The sequence below is a fragment of the Manis javanica genome, chromosome 18, assembly GCF_040802235.1.
Source record: "Manis javanica isolate MJ-LG chromosome 18, MJ_LKY, whole genome shotgun sequence".
Lineage (NCBI taxonomy): Eukaryota > Metazoa > Chordata > Mammalia > Pholidota > Manidae > Manis > Manis javanica.
Genome location: NC_133173.1, coordinates 18,663,809 through 18,686,368, shown reverse-complemented (window position 1 = coordinate 18,686,368; position 22,560 = coordinate 18,663,809). Strand labels below are relative to the sequence as shown.

General features: G+C 41.1%; 1 protein-coding gene across 1 annotated transcript in view; it reads right to left on the bottom strand.

Annotated features, from left to right (window-relative positions):
• Positions 1 to 22,560, bottom strand: part of CHRNA7 (cholinergic receptor nicotinic alpha 7 subunit) — a 103,346-nt gene that overhangs the window by 62,231 nt on the left and 18,555 nt on the right. The window contains exon 3 of the mRNA XM_037000694.2: positions 7,180 to 7,224. Coding sequence (XP_036856589.1) covers positions 7,180 to 7,224 — 45 coding nt within the window. The remainder of the gene's footprint in view (positions 1 to 7,179; positions 7,225 to 22,560) is intronic.

Here is a 22,560-nt window from a genome sequence, read left to right as displayed (position 1 = left end):
AAAATAGAGATCAAGGAATATATAGAAACAAATGACAACAACAACACTAAGCCCCAACTTCTGTGGGATGCAGCGAAAGCAGTCTTAAGAGGAAAGTATATAGCAATCCAGGCACACTTGAAGAAGGAAGAACAATCCCAAATGAATAGTCTAACATCACAATTATTAAAACTGGAAAAAGAAGAACAAATGAGGCCTAAAGTCAGCAGAAGGAGGGACATAATAAAGATCAGAGAAGAAATAAACAAAATTGAGAAGAATAAAACAATAGCAAAAATCAACAAAACCAAGAGCTGGTTCTTTGAGAAAATAAACAAAATAGATAAGCCTCTAGCCCAACTTATTAAGAGAAAAAGAGAGTCAACACAAATCAACATAATCAGAAATGAGAATGGAAAAATCATGACAGACTCCACAGAAATACAAAGAATTATTAAAGACTACTATGAAAACCTATATGCCAACAAGCTGGAAAACCTAGAAGAAATGGACAACTTCCTAGAAAAATACAACCTCCCAAGACTGACCAAGGAAGAAACACAAAAGTTAAACAAACCAATTACAAGCAAAGAAATTGAAACAGTAATCAAAAAACTACCCAAGAACAAAACCCCGGGGCCGGACGGATTTACCTCGGAATTTTATCAGACACACAGAGAAGACATAATACCCATTCTCCTTAAAGTGTTCCACAAAATAGAAGAAGAGGGAATACTCCCAAACTCATTCTATGAAGCCAACATCACCCTAATACCAAAACCAGGCAAAGACCCCACCAAAAAAGAAAATTACAGACCAATATCCCTGATGAACGTAGATGCAAAAATACTCAATAAAATATTAGCAAACAGAATTCAACAGTATATCAAAAGGATCATACACCATGACCAAGTGGGGTTCATCCCAGGGATGCAAGGATGGTACAACATTCGAAAATCCATCAACATCATCCACCACATCAACAAAAAGAAAGACAAAAACCACATGATCATCTCCATAGATGCTGAAAAAGCATTTGACAAAATTCAACATCCATTCATGATAAAAACTCTCAGCAAAATGGGAATAGAGGGCAAGTACCTCAACATAATAAAGGCCATATATGATAAACCCACAGCCAGCATTATACTGAACAGCGAGAAGCTGAAAGCATTTCCACTGAGATCGGGAACCAGACAGGGATGCCCACTCTCCCCACTGTTATTTAACATAGTACTGGAGGTCCTAGCCACGGCAATCAGACAAAACAAAGAAATACAAGGAATCCAGATTGGTAAAGAAGAAGTTAAACTGTCACTATTTGCAGATGATATGATACTGTACATAAAAAACCCTAAAGACTCCACTCCAAAACTACTAGAACTGATATCGGAATACAGCAAAGTTGCAGGATACAAAATCAACACACAGAAATCTGTAGCTTTCCTATACACTAACAACGAATCAATAGAAAGAGAAATCAGGAAAACAATTCCATTCACCATTGCATCAAAAAGAATAAAATACCTAGGAATAAACCTAACCAAGGAAGTGAAAGACTTATACTCTGAAAACTACAAGTCACTCTTAAGAGAAATTAAAGGGGACACTAATAAATGGAAACTCATCCCATGCTCATGGCTAGGAAGAATTAATATCGTCAAAATGGCCATCCTGCCGAAAGCAATATACAAATTTGATGCAATCCCTCTCAAATTACCAGCAACATTCTTCAATGAATTGGAACAAATAATTCAAAAATTCATATGGAAACACCAAAGACCCCGAATAGCCAAAGCAATCCTGAAAAAGAAGAATAAAGTAGGGGGGATCTCACTCCCCAACTTCAAGCTCTACTACAAAGCCATAGTAATCAAGACAATTTGGTACTGGCACAAGAACAGAGCCACAGACCAGTGGAACAGATTAGAGACCCCAGAAATTAACCCAAACATATATGGTCAATTAATATTTGATAAAGGAGCCATGGACATACAATGGCAAAATGACAGTCTCTTCAACAGATGGTGCTGGCAAAACTGGACAGCTACATGTAGGAGAATGAAACTGGACCATTGTCTAACCCCATATACAAAGGTAAACTCAAAATGGATCAAAGACCTGAATGTAAGTCACGAAACCATTAAACTCTTGGAAAAAAACATAGGCAAAAACCTCTTAGACATAAACATGAGTGATCTCTTCTTGAACATATCTCCCCGGGCAAGGAAAACAACAGCAAAAATGAGCAAGTGGGACTACATTAAGCTGAAAAGCTTCTGTACAGCGAAAGACACCATCAATAGAACAAAAAGGAACCCTACAGTATGGGAGAATATATTTGAAAATGACAGATCTGATAAAGGCTTGACGTCCAGAATATATAAAGAGCTCACACGCCTCAACAAACAAAAAACAAATAACCCAATTAAAAAATGGGCAGAGGAACTGAACAGACAGTTCTCCAAAAAAGAAATACAGATGGCCAAGAGACACATGAAAAGATGCTCCACATCGCTAATTATCAGAGAAATGCAAATTAAAACTACAATGAGGTATCACCTCACACCAGTAAGGATAGCTGCCATCCAAAAGACAAACAACAACAAATGTTGGCGAGGCTGTGGAGAAAGGGGAACCCTCCTACACTGCTGGTGGGAATGTAAATTAGTTCAACCATTGTGGAAAGCAGTATGGAGGTGCATCAAAATGCTCAAAACAGACCTACCATTTGACCCAGGAATTCCACTCCTAGGAATTTACCCTAAGAACGCAGCAATCAAGTTTGAGAAAGACAGATGCACTCCTATGTTTATCGCAGCACTATTTACAATAGCCAAGAATTGGAAGCAACCTAAATGTCCATCTGTAGATGAATGGATAAAGAAGATGTGGTACATATACACAATGGAATACTACTCAGCCATAAGAAGTGGAAAAATCCAACCATTTGCAGCAACATGGATGGAGCTGGAGAGTATTATGCTCAGTGAAATAAGCCAAGCGGAGAAAGAGAAATACCAAATGATTTCACTCATCTGAGGAGTATAGGAACAAAGGAAAAACTGAAGGAACAAAACAGCAGCAGAATTACAGAACCCAAAAATGGACTAACAGGTACCAAAGGGAAAGGAACTGGGGAGGATGGGTGGGCAGGGAGGGATAAGGGGGGGGAAGAAGAAGGGGGGTATTAAGATTAGCATGCATGGGGGGGAGGGAGAAAGGGTAGGGTGGGCTGCACAACACAGAGAGGACAAGTAGTGACTCTACAACATTTTGCTAAGCTGATGGACAGTAATCGTAATGTGGTTGTTAGGGGGGACCTGATATAGGGGAGAGCATAGTAAACATAGTATTCTTCAGGTAAGTGTAGATTAAAAATTTAAAAAAAAAAAAAAGAAAGAAAGAAAGAAAAGGGGGATTACTCCTTAACAGGATAAAACTATTGGTAAATCAAAGATCAACGCATGCTTTAAATATCCTTAATGTTGATCACTTAAAGGGTGTCAGATGATCAGCTATGGAGGTACTCTTTTCTGATAATATTCCTTTCTCTTAATTAAAAAAAAAAAAAAAAAAGCAGTTACTGTGTGCTGACCTCCAATGAGTTCTGCACAGTGGTATAGAGGGCATGTCAAAGTGTGGGCAAAGGGTCTGTTTGTTTCTACGCAGAAGATCAAGGCCTAGCTTGGATACCCAGAAAATGAACTAAGATACGATATGAGGAGGAGCTTCCGGCATCAGCACTCTCTGGAGGACTCGTGCCGGGGGATGATCATCAAAAAGCCTCCACAGGGATCCGGACGATGCTGCGGTTGTGGCTGCATCCAGCCCACCATCTCCTGGACTTGCCATGAGAAGGAGGAGGGAGATGTCTAGGCTGGCATGTGCATACAGTGAGACAACGAATTTGACTGGATCTGTACTGTTGGAACTCAACCAGGAGTTGGGAGGGGTGCAAGTTGTAGCACCCCAAAATCTCATGACTATAGACTATCTATGGTTAAAAGAACATATGGGATGTGAACAGATCCCAGAAATGGGCTGCTTTAATTTGTCTGATGGTTCAAGTACAGTTGGAAAATATCCATCATATCATAGATAAATTTTCACAAATGCCTAGGGTGCCTAAATGGTTTTCTTGGCTTCACTGGAGATGGCTGGTGATTATAGATTTGCTTTGTTTATGTCACCGTATTCCTATTATGTCAATATGTGTGTGCAAATTAGTTAGTAGTTTAAAACCTATACATACTTAAGGTACTATACAAGAAGATATGTCAAAGAAATAATCAATCCTCCCAAGTTTCCTTCATATGCTACATCTATAGCTTTTCTTCTTCCTTCCTAATTACAAACTTTAAATAGAATTCGTGCCTCATATCGAATTTACCGAGTATCATAATTCCTCCAGGTGGTAAAGATACCTCGAGACAAGTGCTGGGCATAGAAGCCACAGGGCATAAATCTGCAAAGAAGTAAAAAGCTAACCTTTGCAAACAATATGGCTTCTCTCTCACTTACCAACTTTACATTTCCCTGTATGGCCCCGGAAGATGACTGGTTAGCCAGAGACGGGTAAGATTCCTCAAGGGAGGAACAACCTAAGACAGGCACAGTCGCAGGGGGGCCATCAGGTGAGAATTTGGGGATCAACAGAGGTGAGGCTCAGAACCTCACCCCCCCTGCTTTGAGAGAAATCTTCTGCATCCGTGGATGTCTTGCTGCCCTTGTCTAGCCTGGATTAATACTTAGTCCATAGGCACACACCTGATCATCTGATCATCTACATTTGCCTTCTTACAGCACAAAACTATGTTTTCTACCTTTATCTTGCATCTACCTACCACTTCAGCATTTTATTAAAAATAAAAATAATAATAATAATAGGAGAAATGTGGGATCAACATATAAATCAAGTACAAAAATCAAATGAATATTCATATTTGACCTGATGGTTTATAGGTCATATTGCATGATCAAAACCGAAAGTTTCTGTGATGACTGCCCTTGTACTGTTCACCATGTAAGAATTTATTCACTCTGTAAGAATTCGTTCACCATGTAAGAACTTGTTCGTTATGCTTCAGAAGATTGGAGACTGACGAGAATTAGGCTTGAGATGGATTAATGATTGTACATTGAGCATTGACCCCCCTATACTGAATTTTATTGTTGTTAACAACCATTTGATCAATAAATATGAGAGATGCCCTCTCAAAAAAAAAAAAAAAAAAAAAAAACTAAAAGTAGAAATGCCATTTGACCCAGGAATTCCACTCCTAGGAATTTACCCTAAGAATGCAGGAGCCCAGTTTGAAAAGGACAGATGCACCCCTATGTTTATCGTAGCACTATTTACAATAGCCAAGAAATGGAAGCAACCTAAGTGTCCATCAGTAGATGAATGGATAAAGAGGATGTGGTACATATATACAATGGAATACTATTCAGCAGTAAGAAGAAAACAAATCCTACCATTTGCAACAACATGGATGGAACTAGAGGGTATTATGCTCAATGAAATAAGTCAAGCAGAGAAAGACAAATACCAAATAATTTCCCTCATTTGTTGGGTATAACAACGAAGCAAAACTGAAGGAACAAAACAGTAGAGACTCAGAGACTCCAAAAAGGGACTAGTGGTTACCAAAGGGAAGGAGTGTGGGAGGGCAAGTCGGGAGGGAGGAGAAGGAGATCGGGGGGTATTAGATTAGTTCACATGGTGCATGTGCGGTTGGTCACGGGGAAGACAGTGTAGCACAGAGAAGACAAGTAGTGACTGTGTGGCATCTTACTACACTGATGGACAGTGACTGCAGTGGGGTGTGGGGGCAGATTTGATAATATGGGTGAATGTAGTAACCACATTGTTTTTCATGTGAAACCTTCATAAGAGTGTACATCAATGATACCTTAATTTTAAAAAAATTGTGTGACAAACACTTTCAAAGATCAAGCGGGTTCTAATTCCTTTCTTTGCTTTCAACCAAACTGAAGGAGAAATGAGTAAGTTGTTAGCTGAAACCTCCTAATGAAAATTGTATTTTATTTGTCAAGTAATCTGGAAGAAGTCCAAGGAGTTGAATAACACTGCTGTCACAAAATGCCTTTCATTATGAATGATACATTACCACACCTATTTTCAAAAGTTACAAAATTGACGGTGAAAGTCTACATTAGTGTCTCATTTCCAGTAATGAAAAATAGTCACCTACGAATACATAAATTAATTCAAATCAAAGCTGCATTAGAGACATGCATTTCCAATTTTTTGTTTAATAATCATTTATTAAAATTTGGAATTAATGTCACCTTGATGAATTATGTGCCAAAATCATTGTAATTCTAAATCAATCCAGAAGAAAATTAACATTTATTATCTGAAGCAATTATTTTTATGTAAATATTTACATTTGAGAGAACCAAGACAGAGGCAATTATAAAAGACTTCCAAACGTAAAATTGTATTACATTAGGATAAATCCTACATGAAAAGTGGAATAGAAATGCAAGTGCAAAGAGGAGAAGGGACAATGTAACATATCAAACAGAACAGCGCTTGTCTGTATATTTTTTAAATGAATGATCTGGGCATCAAATTATTACGGTATTTAGTTTCCACTTAAAATAGAGACTAATAGGTTTATTTTTAAGTGTCAATATTTTCAATTCAATGGAAATGACATCATTTGCATTTAATTATATTTAGGTTAGAATTTTATATTTAAACCTAAAAATCCATGAATGGAATACAGCATATCAAACTTCTTGCAGGGATTACTAGAGGTTGAAGTGTGAAAACCTCTGGCTTAGGCAACACTCTAGTATTAAAGATGTACGCTTGGGGGGCACGAGAGCAAGGCAGGCAGGCACTCCTGAGCCCAAGGACCAGGCATGATGCAGGTTAAGGATATCTAAATGCAGATCTACATCTTATTACTTGCCCTACATGAAGTGGTTTTAAAATTTCCTCCTATCACTCTGTGGCAAAATACAAGCATATGCTGAACTCTGCAGAATGAAGTGTGATACATCCAGAGGGAGGGCATTTTACTTCACTGTTGTCACATGTGGCATCAGGGAAGACAGCCCTAGCTTTTCTCATGGGACCTCTGCTTCCCTGCAATTCGATCACAAAAACCTGGGAAGCAGGAGCAGGAAAATGCATGGGTGAGGACCACCACTGCTTCAACTTACCATTTGCAGCCAAATGTTTGTAGTTAAAACTTGGTTCTTCTCATCCTTTAAAAAAGAAAAAGAAGAATCATAAATGGTTTACAAAACAGGGAATGATCCCATTATTCTTAAAGGAATCTGGTTGTTGGAACAAGTGGAGTATGGGAAATTAGAATGCACCACACACTTCCAAATACACTTCAGGCAGCATCTCCAAGTTGAACTTTTCTATTCATTCTGAAGTAATACACGTTGCTTACAGAGCACTTACAAAGTAAGGAAAAGTATAAAGAGGAGAATTAAAATCCTGCATTCAGTGATGACACTTGCTAATAGTTTCACTTATATTTCTTTGTGCATTTAAAAAATAACTTAGATAGTTAAAAAAAACTGGGTGCAAATTCCAATTTTTAAAAGTCGATCTTATTACCAGAATATACAGTTTTCAACAAACATAAATGTCTTATGCTTCCATCCACTGGGAAAGGCACATGGCCTGCCAGGTGCCTTCCATCTGCTAGTGGTGTTGGCAGTCATGCCTCTCCCTGACCACTGTGGGTTGGCTTGCCTTGACTCTTATCCTCTGTCTGCCAGGAAGCCCTAGCCCTTAATACACACCTGCAAGGTAAATCTTGTCCCACTGAGCAAAATTAGGCTCAGAGAGGTGAGGTGAATTTATTAACTTGGACCTTTCTGGCCCAAGAGCCCCTTTCCCACATTTCCAAACTGCCTACGTGTGGGATCCAGCAGGGTGCCAAGACCATGTTCTAACCAGAAGTGGGATAGTGCGTCAACTGTGGTTTTGCCTCAGCACAGGGTACCTAGAGAAGATTCTAGTCAACAGCAGCCTGGGATGTAACCAGTATTTTCTCACAGCTGGCCAAGCCCAACAAAGCCTAGCAAAAGAATGTGTGCACCGAGAAAAAGGAGCAGGTTTTGTGCACTAGTTAGAATACTGCTTGGCACTTATTCAGTTCCCACTTAAAGGACTCTGTAAATTAGCAAATGCCACCCTCCCTAGGAGGATGTATTTTCTAATGCAGATGTGCCCAGAAGCGGAGACCATGAGCTCCTCCAGTAAGAACTACCCAGCCTGGCTCACTGATGGCACTCCCAAAGACAGACCCAACAGCAGAAAGAGCATGGCATCTGCTGAGGCGTGGTCAGAGGGCAGGGATGCAAATGAAAAATGGACGCTGCTTCTCACTATAATAAAACTGTGTTAAATGTGCAAGGAGTTGGCAGTGATTCCTTGATGCATCAGTGCCCCACCCACTCACACTCCTAAGAGGGGACACTTGGGGGCAGGTGAGGTGTGGACCCCAAGGAGAGGAGAGGGCTGCTCGGGGACAAGGGACAATGTCCTCGCAGGGTCCTAGGCTGTTTCCAGAAGAAGCTGCCAATATACAGAAGCTGCCTATATCCCTGCCAATACAGAAAAAACGCATCCCATTTTCCAAAATGAAGCATGCCAGTTATTTTGGTGGAAAAAGTTGTGGAGCTAATAACATTTCCCTGTATGGAGCAACCAGTCCCCCAACAGAGCCATCCATATGAACTGCATGAATACTGTGGTTCCAGTTTAATCCCCAATATTATTTGAAAGCCCCAGTAAACTCTGTTAGGACATATAAGCATTGCCTCAACATATTAAGGAGTTGTTTTTAATGGGTTTAAAATTAGCCAGTGTTCCATTTAGGTGGCCTTCCCTTTTAATTGCATCTGTGTTTTCATCTTCTGAGAGAAAGGCTTCTGTGGTTTGGGAGCTCAGTTACTACCAACCTAATTAAAAGGCTTTCTTCTTTCCAGCACTCTGACTGAAAATTCATTAGAGCGAAACAGAATTTCCGTGGTGTGTAGCAGCATGGGACTGACGCATGCATTTCAAACTGTAATCAACACTGCGCATAAGCCAGCCACCGCCTGGGTGTGCAGTGATGCCGGGTAGAAGGGGCACCTTCCATGGAGACCAGGGAGGGAAAGACTGCAGAACCAGCAAAGCGGCTGCTGTCTGCATCCCCAGAGTGGGTCTCCTTCCTCCTCTCCCCATCCGGGGGCCGCCCACTGGCAGCCTCTCAGCTTTTTCAGTCTGCACGTGACATGGTGCCCTGCCTCTTTCCCACACATCCCTGTGTGTATGTCCCTCCCTGCCCAGAGTAAATGTTTGCATCTCCCCAAAATTCACATGTTGGAACTTAACCACTGGGCTACTTGCACCTTTGGAAGGTGATTAGGTCAGGAGGGGGGCCCTCATGAATGGGATCAATGCCCTTATAAAAGGGCCCCAGGGAGCTCCCTTGAACCTTCGCCAACTGAGGTCAGAGAGAAGACAGCTGTCTGTGACCTAGGAAGCGGGTGCTCACCAGACACTAGATCTTCCAGTACATTGATTTGGGACTTCCCAGCCTCCAGAACCATGAGAAATTTCGTGTGTTCTGTGAGCCTCCCAGCCTGTGGTGTTCTTGCTATAACGGCCAGAACTAAGACGGGGCCCTCGCGCCCACGCACAGACTCGCCTCCACTCGGCTCCAGATGGGGCTTTCGGCCCTCCTCCAGCTGCACTGCCCAAACAATCAAGTCTAAGGCCCTTAGCGCAGCACACAAACCCGTTCTACAAGCCACAGTTCAGCCAGGTGTTCATTCACTCATTCACTCATTCCACAAATGCTTCTGGAGCACTTCCTGTTTCAGAAGTGATGCCAGACTGACACATTTAGTGGGAACTGAACATTGTTCCTAAGCTCCTGGAATATAAATTGTGGGGAGGGGGTGGAATCGCACAATCCAACAATGATACATGTATAATTACAGATGGTGACAGTGTCACAGAGGAAAGGAACAGGGCACCTTCCAAGAGCATGACAAGGGACAGACTTTACCAAGAGGGATGAGGGGTGGAATTCCAAGGACAAGTCTTCACTTACACACCAACGACACAACTCCTGCATGCCCACTGCGTGCACCACTCGCCCCTGAAGACCTCGCTCCTGCTCAGCTCCCAGGGCCTGCCCTGCCACCACAGGTGGGCAGCCCAGGCTGTGGCTGTCTCCTGGCCCACCAGGGGCTCCAGCGGGGAGCCAGTGACTCAGGCTGACCTGGAGTTCTGACCAGCAGCACCAGGAGCAGTGAGGAGAGGCACTGGGGAGGTGGGTTTCAGTTCGACATAGGAAAGAATCTTCCAGTCCAACAGTAGCCTAGCCTGCTTAGAAAAGACCTGGCAACCAGTTCCTGGAGCTGCAAACACAAAGGCCATCCACCTGCCTGCAGAGGACACTGGCACCCCTTCCTGGGCACCCTTCAGTGGCCCTCCAATCTTGGGTCACTGTGGCCCAGGTGACCCAGGGCCTATGGGGTCTGCAGCCACCAGGTCTCCTACACCCTGGGTGTGCACCGACCCTCAGCCTCCTGCACTCCCTTCCTGACCCCTCAGGGGCACCCACAGCACCCTGCTTTCTGAGCAAATCTTCTGCAAGAGGCCCACAGCAGGACTTCCGCTCTGCATTAAATGGTCACAACTCAGGGTTTGCGCACTGCTGCACAGGCAGCGTGCAATGGAGAACCCAGCACAGCGACCAAGCGTTTGGTTTAGGAAGCCCACAGATGGATCTGCAGGCCCCACCCAGGTGGCCCTCTGGCTCCGGTAGAAGGATGTTCCTGGCAGTGCATGCAGGGACTCCACTCCCACTGCCCGGAATCTGCTTGCTCCAGGAATGGGACTTCCTTCTCTCTCAACTGAATGTCCTCCACTGACACCAAAGCCACTGGCTTGTGTGAAATAACAAATCAGCTAAGGAAGTTGGACTCAACAGTCTCTTTCCTCAAGCTGGAAGGCATACTGCTCAAATGCTGGGATTCTTGGTGGGGGAATGATGTTTCCAAATCCTAGCCACAAACCCTGGCCCAAGGGTCTCTGCATAGAGGTGCCCCGGTCCCCCAAAGAACAGAAGCAGCAAGGATCTGAGCATGGTTTTCAGTGATTCCAGCCCCTCAGGCCACCACCTGGGCATTCCTGCCCTGACCCACCCTCCAGGACAGCAGGAAGGGCAGGGCAGACCCCACACCAGCGAAGGACCCTCTGGGCTATAATCTTAGCTCTGTAGTCATAAGGCACTCGGTTTCTGCAGGTTTCAATCTTCTCTTTGGGGAGATGACAAATCCCCAACCACCTCCTGGAGCGGGACAGGAGAGGGCGGTGTCACACAAGCTGCAAAATGGACTCAGGCCGCTCACACCCACACAGCCCTCCCACAGGACCCGCACTCCTTCCTGAGCCTGGCCACGCAGCCAGAGGAGGGACCCTCGGTCATCATGGAATCACAGGGGCCTCGGGAGGCAAAGCACCCCTCAGCCGACTGGTCTAATACTCTCATTTGTTTTTTAATCTGAGCACTTCAGAATATTACTCAGCCTTAAAAAAGAAGGAAATGCTGCTATTTGCGACAGCATGGAGGTATCTGGAGGGCATTAAGCTGAGTGAGGTAACACAGATGAAGAAAGACAAATACTGCGTGGAACCACTTACACAAGGAATCTAAAGGAGCTGAGCTCCTAGAAGCACAGAGTAGAATGGTGGGTGCCAGGGCCTCAGAGAAGGGAAGAGGGGGGCGAGTAGTCCAAGGGTGCAGGTTCCGTTCTGGAAGATGGGCAGTTCCTACAGGTCTCCTGTGAGACACACAGCCTGGAAATAATAATGCTGTATTGTATGCTTTGAAAAATCCTCAGAGGGTAGATCTTATGTTAAGTGTTCTTATCTCAGAAATTATAATAATTAAACAAACATCAGTAGTGAACTTTTGGAGGTTATGGCTGTGTTTACGGCATGGATTATAGTGAAGCTTTCACAGGTGTGTTTACCCCCAAGTTCATCAAATTATAACCTTCAAATGTGTACAACTTTTTGTTTGTCAATCATACTTCAATAAAGTTTCTTGATAAAAGCATACTTAGATTTAAGCAACCATGCTTTTAAAAATCAATCTCCCAGAAAAATCATGTATCTTTAGAGTACAGCTGTTCTAACAAACTGTAGCATGCTATCTCACATTTTCATAGAAATTTTTCTTCTAGAAGTTATACAGCAATGTTATTCAACATTATTGTGCATAGCTCCTTTTTCTTCACTTTTATACAGATGTTGAAAGATAATAGATAATAGATCTGTGTCAAAATTCTTGTTCTCAGAGAGAATTGCTAGGTAATATAAAATCATATTTGGATAGCACTGTATAGTTTATAACAAGGATTACTTCTTTTATCTAATTTAATCTTTACACCAACCATATTTTTGTCCTAATTTTCAGAATAATAAACTGATACTTTCCCCTAAGTCAGTGAGATATTAGGTCTGACAAAACTCATATCAGAATAAAAAATAAACTCCTACAAATGAATGAAATAAAGCAGACAATCCCATAGAAATATGGGCAAAGAGGAACAAGTACATAGTTCTGACCACAGGACAGCAGTACATGATATCTGAAAATAACATGGCCAAAATGTCATGCGCACACACACACAGACACATACACATTTTTTCCTCATTTTAGTCTCATGACAACAATCCAGCTAAGTCAGTACTATCATTATTCTCATTTAATAATGGATATTATGGATGAGCTTCCAAATTTAACTGCGTATGTCCCTGTTCCGTTTGAATGTTCTGCAGTGAATATAGATCACCTTTATCATCAAGGAGGGGTGCATAAAGATTTAATTGTGAAGCAAATCATACTCCTTGCCCTTAATGACACAGCTCAGCATAGAAGCTGAAATCCATCCCCTTAGCTGTGTTCTGCCACCATGAAACTCTACTCCCAGTGTTTCAGCAGCGATCTTTGGTGATGCTCATGGAAAACGGTTCCCCTTTGGTATTTGTATCACACAGAAGTTCTCAAAATACAGTCTGGGAACCTCTCAGTTTTTGAGATGCTGTCAGAGGATCAGTTAAAATTTTATTCATGATCGTTAGAAGTTATTAGCTGGTTCCACACTCATTTCCTCACAAGTTCTAGGCAGAGCTTTGCAGAGGCCACATGACATATGACATCAGCAGCAAATTGAATGCAGAAGCAGATGAGAGAATCCAGCTGTCTTCCATTCAGCTGGACATAAAGGAGGTTTGCAAAAATATAAAACAATGCCACCTTTCTCATAAATCCATTTTGCTTGAAAAATGTATTTTTCATAAAATATGAGTTATGTTAACATAACATGGGTTTATTATAATTTAAGTGAATTTATGGACTTTAAAATGTTTTCTTAGTTTTTATTTCTACCACAGTAAATACTGATAGGTATAATCCACATTAAAAAAGTGAGTAACTTTTATGAGAGTAAAGGGGTCCTGAAGCTTAAGAGTTTGAAAGCCGCTGGCAGCTTGGCATTCCTAAAACATCCTGGTTGTAGGACACAGGGAGCTGGCCCTCTCGGTGCACAGAACCCCACTCCAGCCCTTCTTATTCTGGTATTGCCCAGGGTCTTTGTCTTGAGGGTACAACTGTGAAAAGTCTAGACATCACAGACAGACCTGGGCTCTGCTACTATGAGCTGTGTGGACGTGGGGTAGTCACTGAGCTTTTTGAGTCTGTTTCCTATTTATAAAAATGGAGTGGTTGGCATCTCACCAGCAACTTGCAAAGATTAAACAGGCAGCACAACCGAAGTGCCAAAAATGTAGTAAAATTATCCCTGTTTGATCAGAAATGAGTCTCTGTAGTACAGAGGTACTGAAAAGGCATAGAATTGGCCCACACTAGCAACATGTCTTTTTCATCAGTTGCCCACTTTTGCAGGTGGTATATCATTATGCTGATTTTATTCTCACTGAAATCCAGGCTTAGAAAGTGCAGAGAAAGTGAAGGTTCCTATGGCCAGGATTCTCACCTGGCCCTGGTAGGCTTGCCCACTACACATGTGGGGACAATACATTGTTACTGACTCTATATAAAGAGCTCCACCCAGTGCTCTGGGCAACACGGCTGCACGGCTACAGGAGAGCAGAGGCTGGACTACTGGCAGTGCTGTGAACAGAGATTGAGACAACTGCAGGGGCAGAAAGGCCCAGAGGCAGAGACTGGCTTGCTGCATGCAGACTCACTCTGAGTGGACGGGATTCTAGTGATTCACCTACTACCATGGGAATAAAGTTGGGTATAAACTCTTTCACCCCAAGAACATCCCACTGTCATTTTTTTTGTCCTCACTAAATCCTGAACTTGTCCAGGGCTGAAACCCATTGGCAAGACAGAAGGTAAATGTCTAGATGTTAGCATTTTATTTTCTTAAGGGGTTAACAGATACTCTGTGACATATGAATGTGCAGATATAACTCTTTAAGAAAGAATGTGTGCCATCGCTAATCATCAGAGAAATGCAAATCAAAACCACAATGAGGTATCACCTCACACCAGTAAGGATGGCTACCATCCAAAAGACAAACAACAACAAATGTTGGCAAGGATGTGGAGAAAGAGGAACCCTCCTCCACTGCTGGTGGGTATGTAAATTAGCTCAACCATTGTGGAAAGCAGTATGGAGGTTCCTCAAAAAACTCAAAATAGAAATACCATTTGACCCAGGAATTCCACTCCTAGGAATTTACCCTAAGAATGCAGCAGCACAGTTTGAAAAAAGACATATGCACTCCTATGTTTATTGCAGCACTATTTGCAATAGCCAAGATGTGGAAATAACCTAAGTGTCCATCAGTAGATGAATGGACAAAGAAGATGTGATACATATACACAATGGAATATTATTCAGTCATAAAAAGAAAACAAATCCTACCATTTGCAACAATATGGATGAAGCTAGAGGGTATTATGCTCAGTGAAATAAGCCAGGCAGAGAAAGACAAGTATCAAGTGATTTCACTCATCTGTAGAGTAGAAGAACAAAGAAAAAAACTGAAGGAACAAAACAGCAGCAGATTCACAGAACCCAAGAATGGACTAACAGTTACGAAGGGAAAGGGACTGGGGAGGATGGGTAGGAAGGGAGGGATATGGAGGAAAAAGGGGCATTACGATTAGCACGCATAATGTAGTAGGGGAGGTGGGGACATGGGAAAAGCAGTACAACACAGAGAAGACAAGTAGTGATTCTATAGCATCTTACTACACTGATGGACAGTGACTGTAATGGGGTATGTGGTGGGGACTTGATAATGGGGGGAATCTAGTAACCATAATGTTGCTCATGTAATTGTACATTAACGATACCAAAATTGAAAAATTAAAAAAAAAGAATGTGTGCAACATTGTTTCCTGGAAGGTCAGGAGGCTGGTTCCTTCCACCAGCTTATCCAGCTTCCCAGAGGGCTTAGCCAGGGAACATCACTATTTTCCAGTTAAGGTTCTGGAACTCCTCAATCACAGCTGAACTATGGAGAAATATATACTTATTTCAAACTGTTAAATACTAACAAATAAAGTAAATGGCTTATACCGTGGCCCTCTAAAGCACAGCACCCTGCACTGAAGAGCTCGATGCTGTAGATACCACTCCAGAGCTCCATGAGGCAGAGGCTGCAATCCTTGGAAAACCTGCTTCTACAGCTCCTCAAAGTGATCTTGAACTCTTTTATTCTTAACTACCAAAGTTGATCCTGCATAAGTCTAGAATACTGTTTTTAGGAGCAATGCAGAGAAAGCCTTCAGGACTTTTTAAAATAAGGCCAGAGTGTTGTATATATATATATAATAATTTTTCCTTCCAACAGGTCTGTGGATAATTCCTACTGACATAATCCCAGGTGAGACATGTCATAATAAATGGTGCCAACTGGCCCATCAGGCTGACTCCTTTGTTCAGTGTGCATGCCAGGTGAACAAGGGACAAGGTTGTCCCCTAGCTAGGTCCTTGATCTGCGCAATACCAATTTTCTGTCCCCTGTTGCCCTGTGCATATCCAATGCCCCGTTCCAGGCCCACTGCAAGCTGCCTGTGTGTGCAGAAACAAAAGGGATCACCTGGGGGGGAGTGGCCCACCCTGACCTTGTGGCCATTTGGTGCCTGCTGGGTGGACTCTGTCCCCAAGCTCTGCCCCAGCCTCCTCAGGGAATGGGATGGGGTTCAAGAGAGCACTTTTAGCTGAGACTGCAAGGACTTGCTTCCACTTCTCTAAGAGGAAGGGCCTCCCTGTCTCCCCCCTCAAGGACCCAAGTCTGAAGGAGCAAAGCCTGGGAAGTGGAACCTAACACAGGAGAGACCCCACCTCGAGTTTGCAGAGCTGGGAAGTGGAGGGAGGGGCATCAGGAGTGGGGGCAATCATGGAGAGCAGGAGGAGAGAGAGACACGCTTCCGCTGCACAGGGTGAGCCATGAATCAAGCTTTATCTGAACTTCCTGCTACAGCAAAATAAATTTCCCTTTATGTCTATGCCTAAGCCATCATCCTAACTGAATCAGTGTCCAAGCAATGCCTTCACTGTTTACAACAAATAAAGCACACATAACAGGTTATCTCTGACTGAGCTAAAAGCAAACAACTGCCTGCACAGCCAGATCCACACAAGTGCCTGAGACAGGAAATCCGTACAGCTTCAGCGTCCATCGGGCTTTTCCAGTGAACTTTGTCAGGAAGTAGTTGTTACATATCCCCTCAAAATCAAGGTCCTTTAAAGACATGAGCTAGAGATAAGGGGGTCCCTAAAGAACCCTCAGGGTGGAATTGGTGCAAAGGTGCATTCAAAAGGGAAAAAAGGTGAATTCAAAGTAATTCAAGAAGAAAAGTCAGGAGCATGGTGTAAAGGCAGTAATGTTTCTTGTTTGTGGTCAGTTGATGTTTCTAATATTTCCACAGTAATTATTAACTGGCTTAATAAACTAAGGAAAAATAAATAAGGACCACAAATAGGGAAAGAAGGGTATGGAAAACAGTGTACTACCATTACAGCACTTAAAAATTATGAGTGGACAACTCTCCCAAGACTGGGCAAAACGGAAAAATTTTGGAATGACAACTATATGAACACAGGATGGCACTGAGTGAATGAACAAATGAACAAGTAGATAAATAAGTAAGTAAGTAAATGCATAAAATGTTAAAAATAGCAAATATAAGGAAAAAAGGAAGGCAAGCAGTAGGCACAACTAAATACGAAGTATGGTCTGGGAAACAGCCCCAACAGGAAGGGCCCGCTTCCCATGAGGTCTTTATCCTATGTAACTTAATAAAGTCTTGGATCAATTAAACATAATTTCAAAGACAAGATTAGAAAATAACGAAAATGAAATTAAAGGGAAATTGCAGAGCTAAATAAGTAAACTGAGAACCAAAACAATACGATTACATGTCTAATAAATTAGACACAGAAAGAAACAAAACAGATCCAGCTAAAAAACAGTTGCTGTCATAAGGCAAGGCATGAGATAATCACATTTTGCACAGAGGAAAAACACAAAGAGATTAAGTCGGTTACAGAAGAGACTGGAAACAGAGGTGACAGAGGGAAACTAAACTTTAGCTGAAATAGGGAACACACATGGCAAACAGTAAGTGTGCAGGGATAATGCACAGGAGGCGTACTAGGCATACTATGGTTCAAGTAAAAGAGCAGATCCATCACCAAAAACTGTCCTGCCAAGGACAGTTACTTAGACAATACTTAGAAATTCTGGAGGAAAGCAAACAAATGTATTTTTAAATATAAATGTAAGCTCACAAAATAGTAAATCTTCCAAAACAAAAAAATCCAAGAGGAAACTGAAAGGAACATCGTCATTGCATGAGTTGACACCAGCAAAGCCACAGGGGTGGGAACGGTGGGGACTGTTTATATCCACACACAGAGAGCTTGAGCAGCCTCAGCGGGACTGAAGGCAAGGCTGTGGCTCCGCATGTGAGGGGAGCTGAGCCATACTCCCCCTCCCACACCCGTCCATTGGACACAGGGTCTTGAAGAGCCCACTGCCAGAAGACAACAGAAGGAAGTTGCCTGTCTCAGTCTGGGCCCACAGTGAAGGCACGTAAGTCTAACTTAAAATTCCTAAAAAATAATGGGTCTTATTTCTGATAGGGAATCCAAATGTAAACAATCCATAATGCCTGGGAACTCTACAAGCCAAGAAAGTAGCCTAAGAGCTCTTCCAGGCCAGTGAACTTGAGGCACCAGACAGAAGCAGAGAGAATAAACCAAAAAAAAAAAAAAGCAACAAGTAACATTTTTGTTCAGAAACCACAACCGTGATTATGTCCCCGATGCAAAATACACAATATGTAAGTGAAAACTCTTCCATGAGTGAGAGAAAACCAAATCTGCAGAAATATATCCCCCAAAATTCAGACAAGAGAATTACCAGAAAGAAAACACCACATGTTTTCAAATATGAAAGTTGTTTACAAAGAGCAAACATGTTAAAGATATCCAAAGCACAATAAAAGAATAAGGTACTCTGGGAGAAAATAAGACAAAAGTTTTGCAAAATAAAAAATGGAATGATTGAAATAAAAACTCAATGGATGGCTTATACAGATTAGAAAAATCAGAAATGATAATTAGTGAAGACAGGTTTGACCTACAATACAGGAAAGAATGATAAAGTAGTGGGAAATACGAATGCTTAAAAGACGTTATGGAAATAGATGAAGGAGATTAAAAGGTATAAATGTCCAGTTATAAAACAAAGTAACAGGGATGAAAAGCATAACATAGGAAATATAGTCAATAGTATAATAACTTTGTATGGTGAAAGATGGTAACTACAACTATCAGGTGATAATTTCATAATGTATGTAATTGTCAAATCACTGTTATATATCTGAAACTAATATAATTTGTATGTCATCTGTACTTCCACTTTTTTAAAAAAAAGACATGAAGGATACAATGAAAACATTTGATATGCATCTAAAACCATTTCAGAAGAAAATTTAAAGAAATAATGATTGAGAAATTTCCAGAATTGGTGAACTAATCCTTAGATTAAGGAAGTATAAATTCCCCAGGAGTATGACTAAAAAGCTCGATTTTCTTTTTTTTTTTGGCTTCAATATGTAAAGCGCTTAGAATTAATCACTCTTCTACTTAACAGCAGGGAAAAAAATTTGAACAAATTAAAAATCAATGACTTTTTTTGGATCCATAGGAGACTGAAGTTGCAGAGTAAAGTGCCGCTTGGAAATCTGGAGAAACAGGTGAATTCAGAGAGTCGCAGCCAAGATCTGCTTCCCTGGAGCAGAAGCCACAGGAATAACACACTTGAGTAAATGCCTGTATGGTAATTTTTATGAATTTCTTGTGGTGATGGTCAAGTTGAGTGAGAGTAAGAAGACTCAAGGGGGGCCACAATCTTGTGGACACCCCCACATGTTCATGTATTTTATCTCCAGAAACACCACCAAGTCCTCATGGTAAATATGCAAGAAAGATCTTATAATTCTGGCATGAGGAATGAAAGAGTGAAGGTCACAGCCCAGATCACAGGCCCACTAAAAGACTGAGATCTAATCCAATCATAGATTGCTGGCCACCCCCACATCCTTCCACCACACTACTAGGGCTCCAGTATGACAACAGTGCATTACAGCTGAAACAGCAGCAGACAGACTCTGAGGAGGGGTCTGTGGGAAGCCCAAAGTCAAGAAGGGAGACAAAACTGAGGGCACTCAAAACGTCTGCAGCCTCTTGCACTGACAGCTACAGCAGTCATTAAAGCCGAGCTACTAGTCAAACTAACATAAATTCTCACATGAAAGGTGTATTTACCTCAATACCTATTTCTTTATAGTACATTTCCAATTTATAACAAGAAAATCTATATGGAACTAAGACAAGAAAAAAACAGTCTGAAGAGACAAAACAAGCCTCAGAACAAGACTCTGATATGACACGGATAAAGGGTTTATCAAACAAGTAATTTGAATTAATATGATAAATATGTTAAGGGCTCTAAAGAAGAAATAAACAACATGAAAGTACAGATGGACACTGTTCAGCAGAGACATGGAAACTCTTAAGAATGGACAGGAAACCCTAGGAATTAAATATACTGTAACAGAAATGAACATGTAATTTGAATACATGTTGTCAAAATTATAAATTAAACTAAATTAAACATTTTAAAATTTAAAATGAAAGCAAGCAAGCCTTTGGTGGGCTCATGAGTAGACTGGACACAACTGAGGAAAGAATCAGTAAGCTAGACAATATGTCATAGAAACTTCTGAAACTGATAGGCAACAAGGGAAAAGAATGAAAAAAGAAAGAAGACATTCAGTAACTGTGGGACAATTTCAAAAGGTATAAAATATGTAAGGTAATTGGATTACCAGAAGAAGAAGATAAAGAGCAGAAGGAATATTTGAAGTCATAATGGCTGAGAATTTTTCAATACTAATGACAAGCACAAATCATACATCACGGAGGCTGAGAAAACACCAAGCAAGGTAAGTTTCTAAGTAACTAGACATGGACCTTATATCTATCACAGGCATTAAATCATTATGGATCATAAGACTAAATGTAGCACATAGAACTATAAAAGTAGAAGAAAACAGGATTAAAGTTTTGTAATGAGTTTTGGGGAAAAATGCAAAAGGGATGATGAGCCATGCAAAAATTTTGCTAAATTGGAATTTATTAACATTAAAAACTGCTCTAAAAAGAGATATTGCTATTTGCATGAAAAGACAAACTACAGACTGGGAGAAAAATATTCAAAATACATCTTTTATAAAAGACTTGTATCCAAACTGTGGGGAAAAAAATCAACAATATGAAAATGACAAAGAAACAGGCAAAAGATGGGAACAGACATCTCAACAAAGATGTTATAGAAACAGAGAACATGCATATGAAAAGGTGCCCAACATCACATGCCATTACGGAATTGTAAATTAAACACGAGATACCACCATACAACTATAGACTGGCCAAAATCTAAAATTAAAAAAAAAAAATACTGGTAATACCAATTCCTGGGAGTATATGGCAGCAAGAACTCTTATTTACAGCTGGTGGGAATGCAAAATGGCACAACGGCACAGTACTCTTCAAAACTGTGTAGTTCATCAAAAACAAGGAAAGTCCGAGAAAATGTCACAACCAAGAGGAGCCTAAGGAAACATTACAATTAAATGGAGTATGACATCCTGGATGGGATCCTGGAACAGAAAAAAGACATTATGTAAAACTGAGAAAATCCTAATAAAGTATAGACTTTCATTTAAAAAAACCTATCAATATTTGTGCATTAATTATAATAAAATGTACCATACAACTGTATAATAATAGTAGGGAAAATGAGTGTGAGGTAAATGGGTAAATCTTTACAAGTTTCCTATAAATATAAAACTGTTCTAAAATAAAATGTGAATTAAAAAACAAAATCAGTCATGAAACTGTAGTGTATGAAAAAGAATATCTTAGAATCACACAGAGTCAAAGACAGTTTATTTACATGGGGATGACAACTGGTCTGAGAACAGATGGCAAAGCACAACAATGCCAGAAATCAATAAAGTAACATTTTCAAATTACCAGAGAGTAATCATGGAATTCAACTTCAAATTCTATGCCCAGCTAAACAGAAATCCAAGAGCGAGATTAAAATAAAGATATTTTTCAGATGAACAAATAGTTTATTACTGACACCACCTCACTTAAGTTATTGCTATCAGGTGTATTTCCACAAGAATAGTAAATTGGATTCAGAAGAAAATAAAAGAGATGCAAAAATCTGATCCAATGTAGTCTAATGTCTAGCAATACCTCTAAGTGATGCCAGGATTCTTGTTCCCAGAGTGTCAGAAAGAACTTTCAAACACTCAAGGTAGGAGAGCAAGGCAGAGGCTTTTATTTAGAGAGAAAGTGAAAGGACAGAGCTCCTGGCCTGGACAAGAGAGTCCTGGGGTGGTGCATTATCTAGGGGTTTTACAGGCGGTTGAGAGACAAAGGGCTAGGTATTTACACCTGCTAAGTGGTCCCAAAATGTTTATCTTTGAAGAGACATTAGGTTTCTTATTCTTCCTGGTTATTTACAAGGAATTTACTGCTCTGATTTTCTCCCAGGATAGCAGCTTCCTGGTCTGGGAGCATATCACTCAAGACTGCTGCTCTCAAGGTGGGCTGAGTTATTGTGTTTGTTAAAGAGTATGTTAAAAAAACTTACTTAACTAATTGGGTTTTAATTTTTCAAGATGTAGTCCTTCCTGTTTTTGTTACATTGTTTTGGGCTTTGCCTGCTACATTGCCCAGGTTGCAAATCATTTGTTTAGGGCTGGAGGAAGAAAAGCAGCATCTGGGTAAAGTCAGAAAAACAAGCTGGGCCCCCCAGAAGGCCAAAGGAAATCCCACAATGGATTCCCTTGCTTTGTTTTTTCCAGAGGCCCTCACCCTACTCTAAGCCCATGGTCCCTATCTCATAAGAACAAACTCTTCTGAGGTTATTCTGACAGCTGAGTT